The 16951-nt window shown below is 56.1% G+C and overlaps 5 protein-coding genes across 5 annotated transcripts; 2 read left to right on the top strand and 3 right to left on the bottom strand.

The window, feature by feature from the left end:
• Nucleotides 1-1104: 1104 nt before the first annotated feature.
• On the bottom strand, nt 1105-2618 carry CHGG_10972 (uncharacterized protein; the record flags this gene model as incomplete). The annotated part of the gene is made up of 3 exons (XM_001226238.1): nt 1105-1238; nt 1306-1919; nt 2026-2618. 3 exons carry the CDS (start codon nt 2616-2618, stop codon nt 1105-1107), a joined length of 1341 nt encoding a protein of 446 aa, XP_001226239.1.
• Nucleotides 2619-3991: 1373 nt separating this feature from the next.
• CHGG_10973 (uncharacterized protein) lies at nt 3992-5132 on the bottom strand (the record flags this gene model as incomplete). Its single annotated transcript, XM_001226239.1, has 3 exons — nt 3992-4060; nt 4304-4564; nt 4632-5132. The coding sequence occupies 3 exons, from the start codon at nt 5130-5132 to the stop codon at nt 3992-3994; spliced, it is 831 nt and encodes a 276-aa protein (XP_001226240.1).
• Nucleotides 5133-6346: 1214 nt separating this feature from the next.
• CHGG_10974 (uncharacterized protein) lies at nt 6347-11449 on the top strand (the record flags this gene model as incomplete). The annotated part of the gene is made up of 4 exons (XM_001226240.1): nt 6347-7591; nt 7677-8416; nt 8625-10536; nt 10643-11449. 4 exons carry the CDS (start codon nt 6347-6349, stop codon nt 11447-11449), a joined length of 4704 nt encoding a protein of 1567 aa, XP_001226241.1.
• Nucleotides 11450-12076: 627 nt separating this feature from the next.
• CHGG_10975 (uncharacterized protein) lies at nt 12077-12517 on the top strand (the record flags this gene model as incomplete). The annotated part of the gene is made up of 2 exons (XM_001226241.1): nt 12077-12092; nt 12282-12517. 2 exons carry the CDS (start codon nt 12077-12079, stop codon nt 12515-12517), a joined length of 252 nt encoding a protein of 83 aa, XP_001226242.1.
• Nucleotides 12518-13016: 499 nt separating this feature from the next.
• CHGG_10976 (uncharacterized protein) lies at nt 13017-14505 on the bottom strand (the record flags this gene model as incomplete). The annotated part of the gene is made up of 4 exons (XM_001226242.1): nt 13017-13664; nt 13732-13997; nt 14103-14210; nt 14301-14505. The coding sequence occupies 4 exons, from the start codon at nt 14503-14505 to the stop codon at nt 13017-13019; spliced, it is 1227 nt and encodes a 408-aa protein (XP_001226243.1).
• Nucleotides 14506-16951: the final 2446 nt, after the last annotated feature.

The raw sequence follows: 16951 nt of genomic DNA on the forward strand, positions 1-16951 counted from the left end.
CACGCTCAGCTTCCAGGGTGCTTCCATCGCCGAGGGCGACACCCTCGTCTTGTGCATCCGTACGTCTCTCCACCCAAACCCAATCCCACCCCTCTCACCCCTTTTTCTATATTGGGCACCCCTCACCTGCCACCAAACCCCAACCATCAAACTAACCCCCTTTCCCTCGCGTCATTCGCAGGCCTCGCCTCCGAACTCCTCGCCTCCAAATACACCCTCCCGCCCCCCCACAACCACTCCACCCCCCTCGCCCAGCGCGAACAATCCCTCACCACCGCCGCGCATGACAAAATCGCCGAGCTAGGCGGCTACGGCCACCACCGCGAGGGAGGCGTTCAATCGACACATTCTGCCGCGGTGCCGGCCACTGGTAGAAGCTATCGGGCACCGGATGGCGTACGAAGCGGCTCAGGAGGCCGGGGTGTGCGTGTCGGCGGTGCGGCTGTTTGAGTTGTTGTGTTTGGAGAGGGAGCCGCGGTGGGTGGTGGGGGGGAGGTTGGAGGATGCGTTGGTGGAGGCGTATGATGGGGCGTTGCCGGATATGCTGGAGGCGGGTGGCGGCGGGGGAGAGGTTGGGGTTGGGGGGAGTATGTGACGGCGCCGATTGTGTCGGATGGGGCGTGGGAGGTGTTTGTGGAGGGGTTGCCGGTGTTTGAGGGTCCCGTCGATGGGGAGGGGGGGTGTCAGCCTGGGCTTTAAGGGGATTAGCCCAGGAGTGTTATTTGTGGTTGTTAAACCCCCAGTCTCGCCGTTTGTCACTTACTTTATATTGAGGGAATAACGGCTTATTCTCTCCACGGTAACACCACACTACGTTTCAACCATCAAATACCACCACCGGTAGCCAGTGTTTGTTGCCCGGGTTTATGTTACAGCCTGCAGGTATCTGTGACTGGATCCTCCACATTGATAATTCAGGAATTCCGCGGCTGGCCGGATTGCTTTTCCATTACACTCAACATCCCCAATACATGATCGGCCATATCCAAGAGGCTAGCGCCGATGTTCCAAATCATACACTCTCTGCCCCCCCATAATTACTCCATCGTCACCCATCGTTACCCAGCATCACCCATCGTCACTCGTCGTCACCCATACCCCTAATCACAGCTTCGAGTCTGCCTCCAGCATCTTGGTATGCATCCTGTAGATCTTCACTAGCTGCCGCACTGCCAAGTCGAGCAAGACATCCTCGGACCCGCCGGGAATCCTCGTGCCCATAACTTCCCGGTACAGCACTGCGACGGCATCGTCAGTATCTACACGTGCATGTAAACAACGCGGCAGACAGATAGGAAAACCCACTCTCCACCAGCTGGCCCTGCCCGGTCTTGGTGTATCCATTGCCCCCGAACAGCAACACCGCTGTGTCCGCGCACTCTTTAAACACCATACCAGCATGCGCCTTCAACAGCGCCGTGGGCCCACCCAGCAGCACACCAGCCTGCTCATGCGGCATCTTGGTCATCATGTAGGCAAACTGCTCGACCCACGCCGTCTGGCTCTCGAGCAGGGCCCCCGCCTTGGCCAGCCGGTGGCGCACGACGGGCTGCTCAACCAGCGGCTTGCCGAAGGCCTCGCGCTTGAGGACGTACTCGAACGCGGCCGTCAGCGCGACACGAGCCTGGCGCGTCGCGCCCGTGGCCACGACCAGGCGCTCGTGGTTGAAGTTGGTCATGATGTAGCGCATGCCCTGGTTCTCCTCGCCGAGGAGGTGGTCGATGGGCACGCGCACGTCCTCGAGGGAGATATAGGTCGTGCCGGAGGAGGCCGTGCCCGAGACGGAGAGGCGCCGCATCTTTACGCCGGGTGTGTTTTTGAGGGGGACGAGGAGGAGGGAGATCCCCTTGGCGCCGCTGCCGGGCGGGCCGGTGCGCACCGCCATGGTCGCGTAGTCGGACCAGATTCCGTTGGTGATCCTGTCTGGTGTCAGCGTCTCCATCCCAAGCATCAGTGTCTCCTCTCCTTCCAACTACTCGCCCCCAAACCAAACTTAAACAAACAAGAAAAACACACTTAACCTACCACTTCTTCTCCCCATCCACAACCCACCACCTCCCACACGCACTCCTCACCGCCCTCGTCTCCACCCCCGCAACATCACTCCCCGCCCCCGGCTCCGTAATCGCAATACAGCACCTCGTCTCCCCCCTCAACAACCCCGGCAGCACCCTCTCCTTAACCGCCTCCCGCGCAAACCGCAACACCAACGGCACGCCAAACGCCATCCCCGTCGTCAAGCTCGCCCCCGGCCCCGCCAACCCGCTCCTTACCATCTCATCCGCATAAATATACCCATGCAGCGCGTCAAACTCCTCCACGGGCAGCCCCCCCAACAGCGTCCGAATGCCGAGGCGGTGCAGCCAGGACACGGGGAGCGGGGCGGGCAGGGCCGGGAGCAGCATGCCGGCGCGGGCGAAGGCGGTGAAGGTGGCGGGGGGCAGGGTGCCGGCGGTTTCGTGGGCGATGGCGTGGGTGTGCAGGTGGGTTTGCAGGAAGGGGCGGATGGCGCGCTGCCAGGCTAGGTGGGAGGGGGTGAAGTAGGGGGTGGGCAGGTTGAGGAGGTAGGGGGGTTCGGAGAAGGGGATGGGGGCGGAGGTGGGGGTTGGGGAGGACATGGTGGGTGGGTGGGTGCACGGGGAGGGGGATGATTGTTGTGGGATTGGAGTTGGGAAGGGAGTTGTGGTTAGAATGGGGTTGTCGTTAACTACGCAGGTAGGTAGTTATGGTTCACCTAGGTAAGGTACCTAAAGGTAGATATGGTGGAGAAGGTTTGTGAGTGTAAGTGAGGCTGTGGATAAATGAATGGCATGTGGGAGTGGGTACAGTACTTGTAAGTGGTTCGGTCCGGGGCCTTGCCAAGCTCCCCCGCATGATCCGTTGCGGGTGCGGAGAAGATACCGAGGTCCGTTGGGGAATGGGGATCAATAGGTGGTGAGATCTGCGGGGATGCAGACAGGGCAAAGAAGAACACTTGCGATCATGGGATATCTACCCCATCCGCTACCCCTTAACCTCCTCATAAAATAATGCTTAGCCTTCCAGTCTCAATTTTCGTTAGTTGCTTCGACCGGGGTGTTGTGATAAATCTTCATAATCACCGCCGGGGGGGTTATGGGATTGAACCGGGATGTGCCGAGTATTCGTCAAAGTTTTGGAATGGAATTCCGACTTCTGTCGGGGGCATCAAGCCAACCTACTTATGCAGGGGACCCAAGCCGCAGATAACCGCCATGATAACTCCGGCGCCATGAAAATGGAGCAGAACATTGAAGAGGAGAATCACTGGTATTCATACTGTAGGGAATACCAGGTATCGCGATAGCGTTAGAAGCACAGGGCAAATCCCTTTCTCGTGCTGGAGGGACGTGCTACATTCGTGGTTCAATTGGATCATGTTCTTCTATCTAGAAATGAGGGGGGCTCAGATTTTGCAGCCGGGGTTGTCGTCCCCGAGGTCCAGGACCACGTGACGACTGCCCCAGTGGTGGACCCCCCCCTGCCCTCCGTCACGTCCCCCTGCGAGGACGTAACTCTGGCGTAGATGTTCCGACACATACATTACTACCTACATACTCTTACATCTTCGTACACTATTCTACATTTGGCCCCCCTAGTCCTGCGTTCAGACCGCCGTCCAGTTACCTGTACCATGAAGCTCAGGTTCAGATTCTGCAATCGAACTTTGCGCACACAAGACTCAAGCCTGGGTGTTACAAGGGCTGGTATTCCAGGGCTTGAACAATCAGCTGCCGGGGGAACCGGCAAAACCAAATGTATTAATAAGAATAATCTTCAATGGCCTCGAGAAGTCCATAAAGAGAGAAAGAGAAGTTCTGGAGCTATCTGACATTCTGAGTCTTTCATACATGAAGGGTCTCGATGAGAAGATGACGTGTTGGAAGGTAGACCAAGAGGTCCGAGCACATGAGGGTCAAGGCCCAGAACGTGGCAAGATATCGGTTGGTCTAGGCCGGAGAGATCACTCGGCTTAGGCCAGGTGCGGTTGCATGCGGCGCCACCCTCGCTGCTCAGAGAGAGATATCACGGGGTTGGAACCCTACTTACAGAGGGAAGAGGAGGACAAGGACAATTGGCAGAGTCTCATAGCCTCCTAGGCTCGGCCGTGTGAATTCCCATCTTCCGATGAGTGGCCATTGATCTCTAAAAAAAACGATTGATGATGGTTGCGTCCACGTGGTGATCCGTGTGACACTGGGACCAGTCCATGTAATCACAGCCAAGTTGCCCCTGACCCTTACGGGACAACCCGTCATACGGCGCGCCCAGAACGCCTACGCACAACAAAGATCGTCCCCGTCAGCTTAATACCGACGCCCGAGCCCGAGGCCCTGGTAAACGGAACGGCCAGCTCCCGCACAATCTGCTCCATCACCCCCGGCACCTTCTCCTTATCCTCCTCGCTCCAAGCCGCAAACGCCCTGGAGCTGAACCGCGTTAGGAGATCAGCGGTCGCCTCAGCCGTCTCGGCGCCCATGTGCACGTCTAGCGCCGCGCTGGCGTGCACGTCGAGCCCGGCCCCCGACAGCACCGCCCTGGTATGCTCCGGGTCGAGCCAAACGTCGGCGACGGGCGACGGGCGGCTGGAACGGCGGATCGTGCGGGCGCACCCGCGCCTGCACCTCCCGCATGACCGTGAAGGGCGCCCGCACCGTCCAGCCCGTGACGACGGCCATGCCGTCCGGGCGGAGCGTGCGCGCGATCTCGCGTGCGCCCTGGTCGGCGTCGCTTAAGAACATGAGCCCGAGGTTGGTGATGGAGTGGGTGAAGGTGTTGTCCGGGAACGAGAGTTTTTCGCCGGGCATGACGGCCGCGTGGGCGTTGGGGTGGGAGCCCGAGAAGCGGCCCCTGGCGATGCTGACCATGTTCTCCGCGGCGTCGACGGCGTGGATCTCGGGCCGGATGCCGGACTGGAGGATGATATCGGTCACGATGCCGGTGCCACATGCGTTGTCGAGGACTGTAGACTCGGACGTCAGGGGCTTCAGGCCCGCGATGAGGGAGATGGCATGCTGCGCGAGTTCGCGGGTGCCTCCGCTAGTGCTAGCCTCGTAGTTTTCGGCACTCTTGTTGAAGTGATTGGTGGCGGTGGAACTGGGAGTGGACGACATGGTGGCTGTGCAAAGATCTGAAGAATGAGTCCGAGATGACACTATCGGTGTATAAGTTGCGACAGGTCTGCGAATTTATATTGCGTCTCGAAATTCTAAAGACTCCTGCTTTCCAGTGTTGCGCAAGATGTCGACGCAACTAGGAAACGGGGGGGTTTGTTGTGGGAATATCTTTGCTTGGAATGTTTACTGATCATTTCTGGTCCTAACTCGAGCCTGATTCAGAAGCAAGGGCAGATCTTGTTCATATCCGGGTTATCCCTTCTAGAGTTCTTGATCGTTGGCGGCTGGATGAGTACCTAATCAGATCGGGCTGTCGGCCACTTCGGTGTTGGAAACCCCGTTGACCGAGCCCAGGGGAAGGCAGGGAAAGGAAGAATGCCTTGTTTGTACACCGGAAAAGGGTAAGGACTAATAGGGAAAATATAAATGTATTGAGTCCTCCATCAACAATTCATATTAAGCTCAGAAACATTGAAGTTGCAGCTCTGGCCTCAGAACATGGTGTCTGAAAGAAACGAAACGTCACTTTGCCCTAGAGGCTAGAGCTCCCTAAAGTGATCCGAGAAGAACCCTAGCAGGCAAGTCTTCAACCCACTTCGCTACTTCCACTTCCCTTAAGCCCGGCACCCAGTGCCTCTTTACGCAGTCCAGTTCGGTCCAGCCCCCAACGTTCAATCCCACCCAGCTCCCTCCCATTCCAAAACACAAACAACATCAAACAACACTCCAACGCAATCAACAGCTCTTCTTCGCGCACGGGACCTCCCCCTTGCCACTCCCATCCTCACACCCACACTTACACTCCCCACCCGCCGCCTCACAACTGGCGCTACAAAACCCCGCACTAAAACAGTTCAGAAAGCAGCCCAGCGCCCGCGCCGCCCCCTCGTCGCTGCATGCCGGGACGTTGTCGGCTCCGTTGTCACGGAATGACCCCGAGGCGGCCAGGGCGGCCACAGCCGACAGCGCAGGACGCCGGCAGCCAATCGCTTAAGGACCAATAAGAACTGGATTAGTTATCACTAGTTGTCAGTGATAATGGACGATTATCACTGGTTGTCAGTGATAATGGGCGATTATCACCGACAGAGTGGTGATACTAGAAAAGACGAACGAGCATTCGAAAAATAAGGGAGAGGTTCATCGGCGAGAGGCGATCGAGACCAGGAAGCTTTTGTGAAAGTCGGGCGGCACTGCCGAGGGACTGCAAGATGGCGGCGGAGGCGCAGCCCCAAATCGTGGTCGAGGTGGCCGACCAACCACCTTCGCCGAGACGACCGAGCCGCGCGTTGAAACCGAGCGCGAAAGCTCGCGAAGCCATGCAATCGCTCGAGGACGTGGCTACCACGTCGAGGAAAGCGGCGAGCGAGACCACGCGGGCGGTTACGACGCGAGGAGCACGCGCGTCTGGGATTTTATATGGAGCCAACAGCCGGATCGAGACGGGGAAGTCAGGTATACAGATGCTCCTGGAGGCGATCAACGAACAACGAGACGAAATGTACCGAATGATTACCGAGCAGCGAAACACGATTGGCGAACTACGCGAGGTGATTTGCAAGCAGCACGACGCGATTCAAGAACTACATCGCCAACTTGCAGACACCAGGACCCAGCTTTCTGAAGAACTGAGACAAGCGCGGGATCAGATTGATACCCTTCAACGCCACCCGGTAGCCATGGCTTCGTCCCAACCAAGCGCAAGAGGGTCATACGCCGAAGTCGCTCGCACCCCACCATCAAGCCAGCCAAGCGGTGTGCGCACCCTCTCCTCGCGAAACACGACGCCTTCATCCTTTACCGACACGTTGTTCTGTACGATCGATACATCTAGGGTGGAGGAGAAAGAGAAGGGAAACGTCCAGGTGGCGGACATTAGAAAGGCAATCGAGACAGAGGCCAGGGCACAGGAAAGCATGGGAGACTGGCGTTGCGCTGCGGTTGTGAAGGAGGCCCGAACCCCGGACCGAGTCAGAGTAATCTGCAGAGACGAAAGCGAAGTCCAGCTCGTCAAGGAAGCGGCAGTGAAGATCAGTGTTCCTGGAGTGCGGGTATTGAGAGACCAGTTGTACCCGGTGAGGGTAGACAATGCCAACCGAACAGCGGTCCTCGATGCGGACGGAAACATCCTGCCGGGAGCCGCAGAGGCGCTAGGGACAGAGAACGACGTCAACATTGCGAAGATTGCCTGGCTCAGCAGGAAGGATACAAGCAAGGCCTACGGCTCGATGGTTGTCTACGTGACGAAGGGCAGCGAAGCAAGGCGACTTCTAGACGGGCGTTACTTCCATCTCGCCGGAGAATCCGCTTACACGACCGTTTTCGCGCCCCGGGAAGGCCCAATCCAGTGCTACAGATGCCAGGAGATCGGCCATAAGGCCTTCGCCTGCAAAAAGCCGCAAAGATGCGGAAGGTGTGCGGAACAGGGTCACCACCACAAGACGTGTCAGTCCGTGGTCCTGAAGTGCGTGCTATGCAGAGGACCACACGAGTCATTTAGCAAGAACTGTCGGGTACGCTGGTTGAACAATGGGGCCCAAGACGCTTAAGATCCTTCAGCTCAACGTCCGCAAACGGAGAGAAGTGCAGCAGAGTCTGCTAAACGACGAGGGACTCAAGGACTTCGCAGTGCTGGCCATCTCCGAACCATATGCCAGGCTGATCGAAGGCTCGGTGACGACGGTCCCAATGAGTCATCACAACTGGACGAAGCTTATACCAACGACAAGACGAGAAACCACGTGGCCAATTCGGAGCATGCTATGGGTACGAAGCGATATAGAGGTCGAGCAGATTCCAGTGCCGTCGGCAGACCTCACCGCAGCACGCATTCGGCTCCCAGATCGGGCAGTGCTGATGGTGTCAGTGTATGTGGAGGGTGGTAGTGACGAAGCACTGGAAGATGCAATGAGGGAAATTGACCGACTGATTAGGAGGTTTCGAAACGGAACAGGGACGAGAACGGATATCATCCTGGCGGGCGATTTCAACCGCCACGACCAGCTTTGGGGAGGGGACGATGTCTCACCACGGAGACAAGGCGAGGGAGACCGCATCATCAACCTCATGGACGAACACTCCCTCTGCAGCCTCCTCCCAAGAGGCACGAAGACGTGGCAGTCAGGCGACATTGAGAGCACAATCGACCTGGTACTGGCCTCTGCAGAACTAGCAGACCAACTACTCAGATGCACGATTCACCCCTGCGACCATGGCTCAGACCACAGAGCAATCGAGACAGCTTTTGACACCACGGTGGAGGACCGTCCCAGTGAGACGAGGTTCCTCTTCAAGAACGCGCCCTGGGCGGAAATTAGGACTAGGGTGGCAGCAAACCTCGAACGCATCCCCTGGGACGGCAATGTCCAGCAGCAGACGGACAGGCTCATGGCAGCGGTAACCGAGGCGGTCTACGGCCTGACACCTAAAGCCAAACCCTCACCATACGCCAAGCGGTGGTGGACAACGGACCTGACACGGCTTCGCCAGACATACACGTTTTGGAGAAACCAGGCGAGATCTCGACGTAGGATTGGGCAAACAGCACCAGAGCTCGAACAACGAGCCAGGATGGCAGCCAAAGAGTACCACGACGCCATCCGCAGACAGAAGAGTTCGCATTGGAACGACTTCCTGGCCCGATGACGCTAACATCTGGCAAGCAACGAAGTATCTGCAAACCGGCAGCGGCACGATGGGCGATAAGATACCCCCGCTCGTCCGACCCGATGGCTCCATCACGGAGGGTAAAGCAGAACAAGCGCAGGAGTTACTCACCGCCTTCTTCCCACCTTTGTCAGCGAGAATCGAAGACGAGGGCCAACGACCTCAACGGGCGCCGGTACACATGCCAGACCTAACAATGGAGGAGATAGAACAAAAGGTCCTGTCCGCTAAGCCATGGAAGGCGCCCGGGGAAGACGGTCTACCGGCAATGGTATGGAGACAGCTCTGGCCAGTGGTCAAAGACAGGGTGCTCCATTTATTCCGGACGTCGCTTCGAGACGGCGACATCCCCAGCCAGTGGAGGAATGCCAAGATCATCCCATTGAAGAAGCCAGGGAAGAGCGAATACACTCTAGCCAAGTCCTGGAGACCCATCTCGCTGCTCTCCACGCTGGGTAAGATACTGGAGGCAGTCATTGCGGAGCGTTTATCCCATGCTGTGGAGACCTGCGGCCTTCTACCCGCCAACCACTTCGGAGCCAGGAAGAGACGCTCGACCGAACAGGCTCTCCTTCTGCTTCAGGAACACATCTACAAAGCATGGAGAGCTAGGAAGGTGCTCAGTTTGATCAGCTTCGATGTCAAGGGCGCATACAATGGGGTCTTCAAAGACAGGCTTCTCCAGAGGCTCAAGGCAAGAGGGATACCTGAACCCCTGGTCAAGTGGATCGACGCCTTCTGCTCCAAGCGCACAGCGACCATTGCCGTAAACGGGTTCACATCTGGACGGCAAGAGCTGCCCCAAGCGGGTCTTCCGCAAGGATCGCCGCTGTCTCCAGTGTTGTTCCTCTTCTTCAACGCCGACCTAGTGCAGCACAAGATCGACGCGAACGGAGGCGCAATTGCCTTCGTGGACGACTACACTGCCTGGGTAACGGGCCCGTCAGCGGAGTCGAACCGCACTGGAATCCAAGCTATCATCGACAAAGCCCTTGACTGGGAGAAACGGAGCGGTGCGCAGTTTGAAGGCGAAAAGACAGCCATCATACACTTCACGAGGAACATGGAGCGATTTTCAGAACAACCGTTCTCGGTCAAAGGCGAAGTGGTCAAACCGAAGGAAAGTGCGAAAATCCTAGGTGTCGTGATGGATCGCGAACTCCGCTACAAGCAGCACATTGCTAGGACGGCAGCTAAGGGCCTCGCAGCCGCTCTGGCCCTGAAGAGGCTGAAGATGCTTTCCCCGCGGACAGCGAGACAGCTATTTGTTGCGACAGTAGCCCCGGTCATGGACTACGCTGCCAATGTCTGGATGCATGCGTGCGGGGAAAAAGCACTGAGCTGGCTGAACAGGGCGCAGAAGATCGGGGCCCTGGCCATCACGGGAGCCTTTCGAACCGCGGCAACAGCCGTGGTGGAAGCTGAAGCGAGCATCTACCCCGTACGAGAACGACACGCCCAGGCGGCAGCAAGTCTGTGGATCAACATCCACACGCTGCCCGGAACGCATCCCCTTGCCATGAAGAAAGTCCGGACCACCGTACGATTCGTATCTCCGCTGCAGAAAATTGCCCGCGTGGCCGAAGGAGTACGAGTTGACCGGATGGAGACAATCCAGGAATACGCCGTCCCGCCCTGGGTACCTCGCCTACGACCGACGCTCGAAGCCGATCGAGGGAAGGCGGCCGAGATGGTCAACAAAATCTCGGGAATCGTGATCGCAACCAGCTCATCCGTAAAGAAGGGCATTGTTGGCATGGGCGGCCTTGCACGGGATACTCTCTTCAACAGAACTAGCGAGACTGTGACAAACTATGCTGTTGTTCTTGGGACAAGAGCAGAACCCATATACAGCAGAGCTAGCAGCCATCGCAATGGCCCTGGAGAAGTTACCGGCTAGCATCTGCCACAGGCACATCACCGTGATCACTAGGAACCAGTCAGCGCTGGCAGCAGTTGGACAGCCGCGGCAGCAATCCGGCCAAAGCATCATACGGCAAATCTACGACTTGGCCAGGCTGCACCGACAAAGAGGGAACTCGGTCAACTTTCTGTGGATACCAGCGGAGATTGACTTCGCGCTGGGGTCAGATGCCAAGGCAGCAGCCCAGAGAGCGTCGAAGCAAGGACGCACACCCGACTCCCAAATACCCCAGGCCAAGTCTACCGCGATGAGGCTGGCAATGGAAAGACAACGGGCGACAAGAGTTCTACCTGTAAGCGTGGGCAAGTTCTCAAAGGCCATGGACGCAGCACTACCAGGCAAGCACACGCGCCATCTCTATGACAAGCTGAAGCGAAGGGAGGCCTGCGTATTGGCGCAGCTCCGAACCGGAATGGCGAGACTAAACGGTTTTTTGAGCAGGATTGGGGCGGTCGAGTCAGACCTTTGTGCCTGTGGACAAGCGAGGGAATCAGTGGAACACTTTCTTTTCCGATGCGTGAGATGGACAGCTCTGAGGGAAGACATGCTGCAATGCACAGTGGCAAGACGAGGAAGCCTCTCGTTCTATCTGGGAGGGAAAGCGCCATCAGATACAAGGCATTGGTCACCAGATATGAAGGCAGTCCGGGCGACGATCAAATACGCAATGGCAACAGGAAGGCTGGAGCTGAATGAAGAGGAGAGTCTAGACCAGTCACAGTAGAAGAAGCCGACACTCAACACCACGAGCCTCAACCACGAGCCTTAACCAGCAGGTCCCGCTTTAGCTGCTGAAGATAGGACGCTGAACACTTGGAGAAAGTAGCCTCCAAGTTGATCTGCTAACAACAACCAAGGCAAGAGGTAAATGGTGCAGCGAGAAAGAGGGAAGAAGTAGGGGGCTTGTACGAGTTAAAGGCAAACCGATTTGATCCGGATGTAGTTAGCGTGCTAAGGCCCTATAGGCCCAGTGCCTCCGGGCGAAATAAATTCCATCCATCCGTGGTGATACTAGATGGTATATAGTCACTCGTACTGGAGAGCTCTGGGAGTTCTCCAGTTAGCAATCACAACTACAGTTCGTTACAAGCTCGGAAGCCTACTGTTGAGACAAGTCTTTGTTGTGCACCCTTTGGCTGCACCGAACCTAAGCACCCTTGAGAGATTACCTTCAACCGAAGCTGAACCCTAACAGGACAGGGTCCTGAAGTAGTTCGTCACATCCGTCGGCGCGGGTCTCAACTAGCGTGGGCTGGATGTCGAGGGTGAGGGGTTTGTGCGTTGCGGGTTGTTGGGGGGTGGGGGCTTTGGGGTCGAGCTGGGGGAGGGACCGGGTTAGTTTTGGTTACACATGTGGGTTCGGTTGGGTAGGTAGGTAGGCAGTTGCGGGGTGGGGTGTGGAAAGGAATGGGGGTGATAATAAGGAAGGTAACAAGTTGTTGGGGGGAAAAGATGGGATGGGGGGAATTTATGGGAAAGGGATGCTGGAAGCGCCAGCAAGGGTGAGGCGTGAGAGAGGATCGGAGTGAATGTCATTAGATACGTACCTTCAACAGTGCCTCGACTGGCCTGCCTGCCAGCTGATGCTACCGTCGGCGTGCCCGGTGCAGGTGGCGTCGCGGACCGGGTCGTACCAGGAGACATCGCCAGACGCGGGGGGCGCTGCGTGGACGGCAGAGGCGAGCAAGCCAAAGAGAAGGGCGAGAGTGGAAGTCTTCATTGCGAGAGTGGTCGGTACGCGATAAAATGGCTGCTCTCTAAAGCTCAGGATTCTGGAGCCTTCGTTCGGTAAGTGAATAAAATCCGAGTTGGGCCATTGGGCCGGATGCTGGCTACCTAACCGGCGAGAAGTGGCTATTATTTATGCTCGGCACTGTTGATAGCTTGGACCAGCTCTTGCTGTCAAGGGCAGCACTTGGCAAGCCACGTCATCCCACGGCAACAACATTCCAGTGCTGCTGTCTGTCAAGGAAGTCGTGAAACATTTCGTTCTAGGATAGGTCGATTCCACAAGCACTCACTGCGCAGAATTACTGCTCACTCCCTCCCAATTGTCTACACGGAATAGGGAGATTCCAACACTGTATGAACTTTGATTGGAAGCTTTTAACAGAAGAGGCCAAGGAGGTCTCCTCTCCTATAGATAAATCAGGGGCCTCGTAGATCCTCTCGTCCGTCGCAATCGATCAACATGGAAACTTGTTTCATTGGAATCTTTGCCGTCGACCACATATGGCAGTGGCCTAATGGGTTAATATGGTTGCCCCAACCACTGTTTCAGAAATACAACATCACCACGATTTCATAAAAAGTGCCCGTCTCGCCATGAAAGTCACCACAGTTCCCAAAATGCAGGTGCAGGGCACGTATACCCATAGTAGCCATCTCATCCGCCCGGCGAAGAAGAAACCATACAGCCCGAAGCAGCACAGCCATGAGACGACAAAAAGAGGCCACGCCAATGCATAGAGACATGTGGCACCGTATACGGTGGCACTAAAGTATGAGATGAATGCCAGCAAGACCCATTTCAGCTCTTTCGTCTTCTGCCATAGGAAGCCGCCTAGTAAGACGTCGGGTTTTCTTGTGTCTGTGATAGCGGTGGTGATGGTGCCATCAAGCGGATCGGTATCGAGCCCATCGGCAGACGCCAGCCAGACCATGCCGCCGCCCTTCACGCGTTGGTGTATCTCCCGTCCAAGCTGACCATCCGTCATGGGCGTGGGGTCAATGCCGGCCACGGAAAGATCCCTCTGCATCGCGAATGCTAGATGGAGAAGTGCTATCCGACCCCTTGGCACTTCCCCGGCGTGTTTGTTGCTGGCAAGGGGTAGGTTTATGTGCGCCTTGAGCCAAATCGCCCAGATGCCGAGAGTCCAGGCAAGGAGAAGGACGAGTAGAATGAAGAGTTGAATGTACGAAAAGCCCCATTGGTAGACCTAGGTATATGGGGATCAATTCAGTGTGTAATGGCACCGTACAGGGGATCCAGAGTCCATTACTCACATCCGAGTCGGGTTGGCATGCACCGTATTGTTGTACGTAGCTGAGATTATACGTCCGGTTGGATACCATATATGTCACCTTGGCCGGGTCCAAGAATGGTTTCTCCTTGGTGATGGGGTGCACCCAATCACGTCCCGCCATCGTAGGGTGGACTTCGTTCCCTAAAAAGAAGGCCGTAATGTTGAGGGCTGGAGCCCGTAGCTGCGTCTTTCCGGCCCAGACAGATGGTTCCTGGGTCAGACCGTAGAATCCGTACTCTGTAACATCTTCAGATTATTCTATAAGCCCCCTTCATGGAATTTTAATAGATTCCAGGTCATTTGTGACAGCAAATCGACCCAAAGAATGGGATGCTATAGGAAGTCACTCACAGTGGGAGGTGTCGACGAATAGCTCACACCCAGGCCATGAGACGTTGGCGCCGCACTTGTTTGAAGGAATGCCACCGTCCTCAGACAGTAGTGGCGCCTCCTTACCGGCTACACCCGGAATAAATCAAGTCATTAGTTCAGTACCTTATTCTTGGCTCGCCAAAGCTCTAGGAGCAAGAGTAGGTAGGTAACTTTGACTTATCGGGTCCCAGCTCGTAGGGCCGTAAGAGACCAAAAGGTCCCCGGTCTTATTGATCCTCCAGGCGTCATGGATCACGTACGCCACCACATCAAACTCGTTGAATAATATGTAATTTCCATCACTGCCTGGAGCGTCCTTGACGTAGGCGGCGGTTCGTGCTACGTAACCGGTCATGGCGCTCGCCAACGTGGGGAAAGCCATGGTCAGGAACAGCGACAGCACGTGAAGACGGCCACAGTCTTGTACCTCAGTGCGTGGTAAAAGCTGGCGTCGGTCATTAGGCGGTACGTGCCGGTGAGAGATGCTTCTTGATGAAGAAACACTGCCCAAAAGACTCGGTAGCTGATGGGGCGTGACTTTTCCATCGACGCGGCTATGAAGTCGGCCAGGACGCGCCATGATACGTAGGCAATGGCTCCCTGGCCGCCCCTTCCGACCAGCTGGTAACAGAATGAAGGTGTGATTAGTTTTGGCCCGTATACCCGAGGCGTCGAGATGAGAGAAAGACGATACCTACCAGATCCCAGGAAATATCAATCGCTTTGGCTTGGGTAAATGACATAGCCCCAAAACCCAAGGTTACTTCAAAGATATCCGCTAAGGTCCACGGTGAATACGCCGTAGAATAGGGACTAAACTTGCCACCGGGCTGACAGCCTCGGGAGGGGGAAAACCGGATTTCCATCGTGTTTATGTCCTGCCCTACACCATGGGAATAGGGCACGGCCCATAGGTTAAGGAGGAAAAACGAGTAGAACAGCAGACTTAGCCATGGGAAAAACAGCGTCCATTTTGCCACCCTTTGCCATTGGATTCGTGCTGGCTTTGGCTTGCCTCCGGGCGAAGCAGACGGGCGAGCACTTTCAATTTCCGCGGCATCCCGGGGCAACGGCGACGGTAGCTGGTGGATTTCGATTTGCGTCGACGACTTCATGCCTGAACGCGGGCGGCTATGTCACTTAAGTGACGAGCGTTATGAAAATGGTGACAAAAGCGTGAAACAAAAAGGAGGTACCTCCTTGAGAGGGGCGCTTCAAGGCTAACAGCCTTGAAGCGGCTATGTATGTATTGATATTGATTGACGGTGAGACTGTGGCTGTGCACATGTGACATTGGTGCCCAGGCAAGCAGCCTTTTTTAATTTATCCACTGCCGATGCTATTTTCTCTTCCACTGACGCGACCACACTCGGACTTTTGAGTGTGGCACAGCAGGCAGCGTCGTAGCCCAGCTGAACAACAGCACTCAGACCTCGTCCCACAGTCCGTACACTCCGTAGATTCATCGTAACGGTAGTAGTGGCAGACAATAAACTAATAGGTCTCAAGTATGGTAGATACCTGCACGTACATACTTTTCTACCGCCTTGATTACCTCTACCTTACATGCACCTATCTGTAATTCGTGTGTCGGGGTCGAGCATGCCGTTTTCTGATTCCTCCGTTGGCTCCCACCAGGCGCTAACTCACCGCCATCGCGCTGGCGACAGCCTGCCTCGACTACCACATCTTTTACGTCCTTCCTGTAACAGCAGGTCCCGAGCCTAGTGGATCTCGGTTACGACAGCGCGTTCGCAGCTTCGTGGCGGCGGTTGGAGGATTTGAGTGACAACGAAACACAGAACTACCTACCTCTACCCAGGTACGTACTGGGTCTTGAGGCCTTGGGGTTTTGCTCTCTCTTTTCTTCTCCTGCTAGTATCCCCGTCCGGGCCGCCCCCCCCCCCACCCCGCCCGAAGACCCATCGCAAGTTCGGTGGTTGTGTGGCAACTTTCCCTGCGAGCAGCCGGCAAGGGATCCCTGTCAATTTGGGGCTCCCAAGGGCCGCTTCCAACGAGCAAAGGTCCATTGAGAAATTGTAACGTATTACGCGGCGCCAATTGGGGCCCAACCTAAGTGGCTTTCTCGGCTGATTTTGCAGCACCTTTCCCATGCCCAGGTATTCCTGGGGGGCTTCTTCCACCGCAACCGACGACAACACCCCAGTAATATTAACACACGCTATCACCACTTTCGTTGCCCGGGCTGTTACCATTCCTTTGACAGATTCATTGTGAGGGTGGCTCCCGACACCACTCTCACGCTGTCACGAAAAATGGGCCGAGCGACCCTGATAACTCTTCCACCCGAGCTCCTCTCTGCCATATGTTCTCATCTCTACTGGCACTACGCAACGCCGTCTTTGCCGGAAAACCCCGACCATGGCCGACATGAGCGACGTGAGAAGCAAGCCGACTTGCTAAGCCCCAGCAAGGTCTGCAGATTGCTCCATGCAGCGGCCGAGCCATTTCGTTACCATTGCATACATCTTTCTCGGGAACCTAACTTTCCGCTGGAAACCGACCGTACATGGTGAGGGGCCGGAAAACCTAGGTACCAAGTGGAATCAGTACCGCGAGGTCGTCTTGAACAACATGCCCAAACAGGCACATCATGAATTGTCACACGTCCTTGCTCCGCAAAGGCCAGGGGCACCCTATACCATGTGACAGTAATTAACGACATAGAATATGCATAGCAACAAACAAAAGACTGTGTTAACTTGCATTGTACGGGCGAACAATATTATAGTCTAAGATACCTAGTTTTACCGGCGATCCTTTCAAGACACATGTGGTATAGCTTTGAGAGGAGAATGCTCTACCGC

This window comes from Chaetomium globosum, genomic scaffold (assembly GCF_000143365.1).
Source record: "Chaetomium globosum CBS 148.51 scaffold_8 genomic scaffold, whole genome shotgun sequence".
NCBI classification, from domain to species: domain Eukaryota; kingdom Fungi; phylum Ascomycota; class Sordariomycetes; order Sordariales; family Chaetomiaceae; genus Chaetomium; species Chaetomium globosum.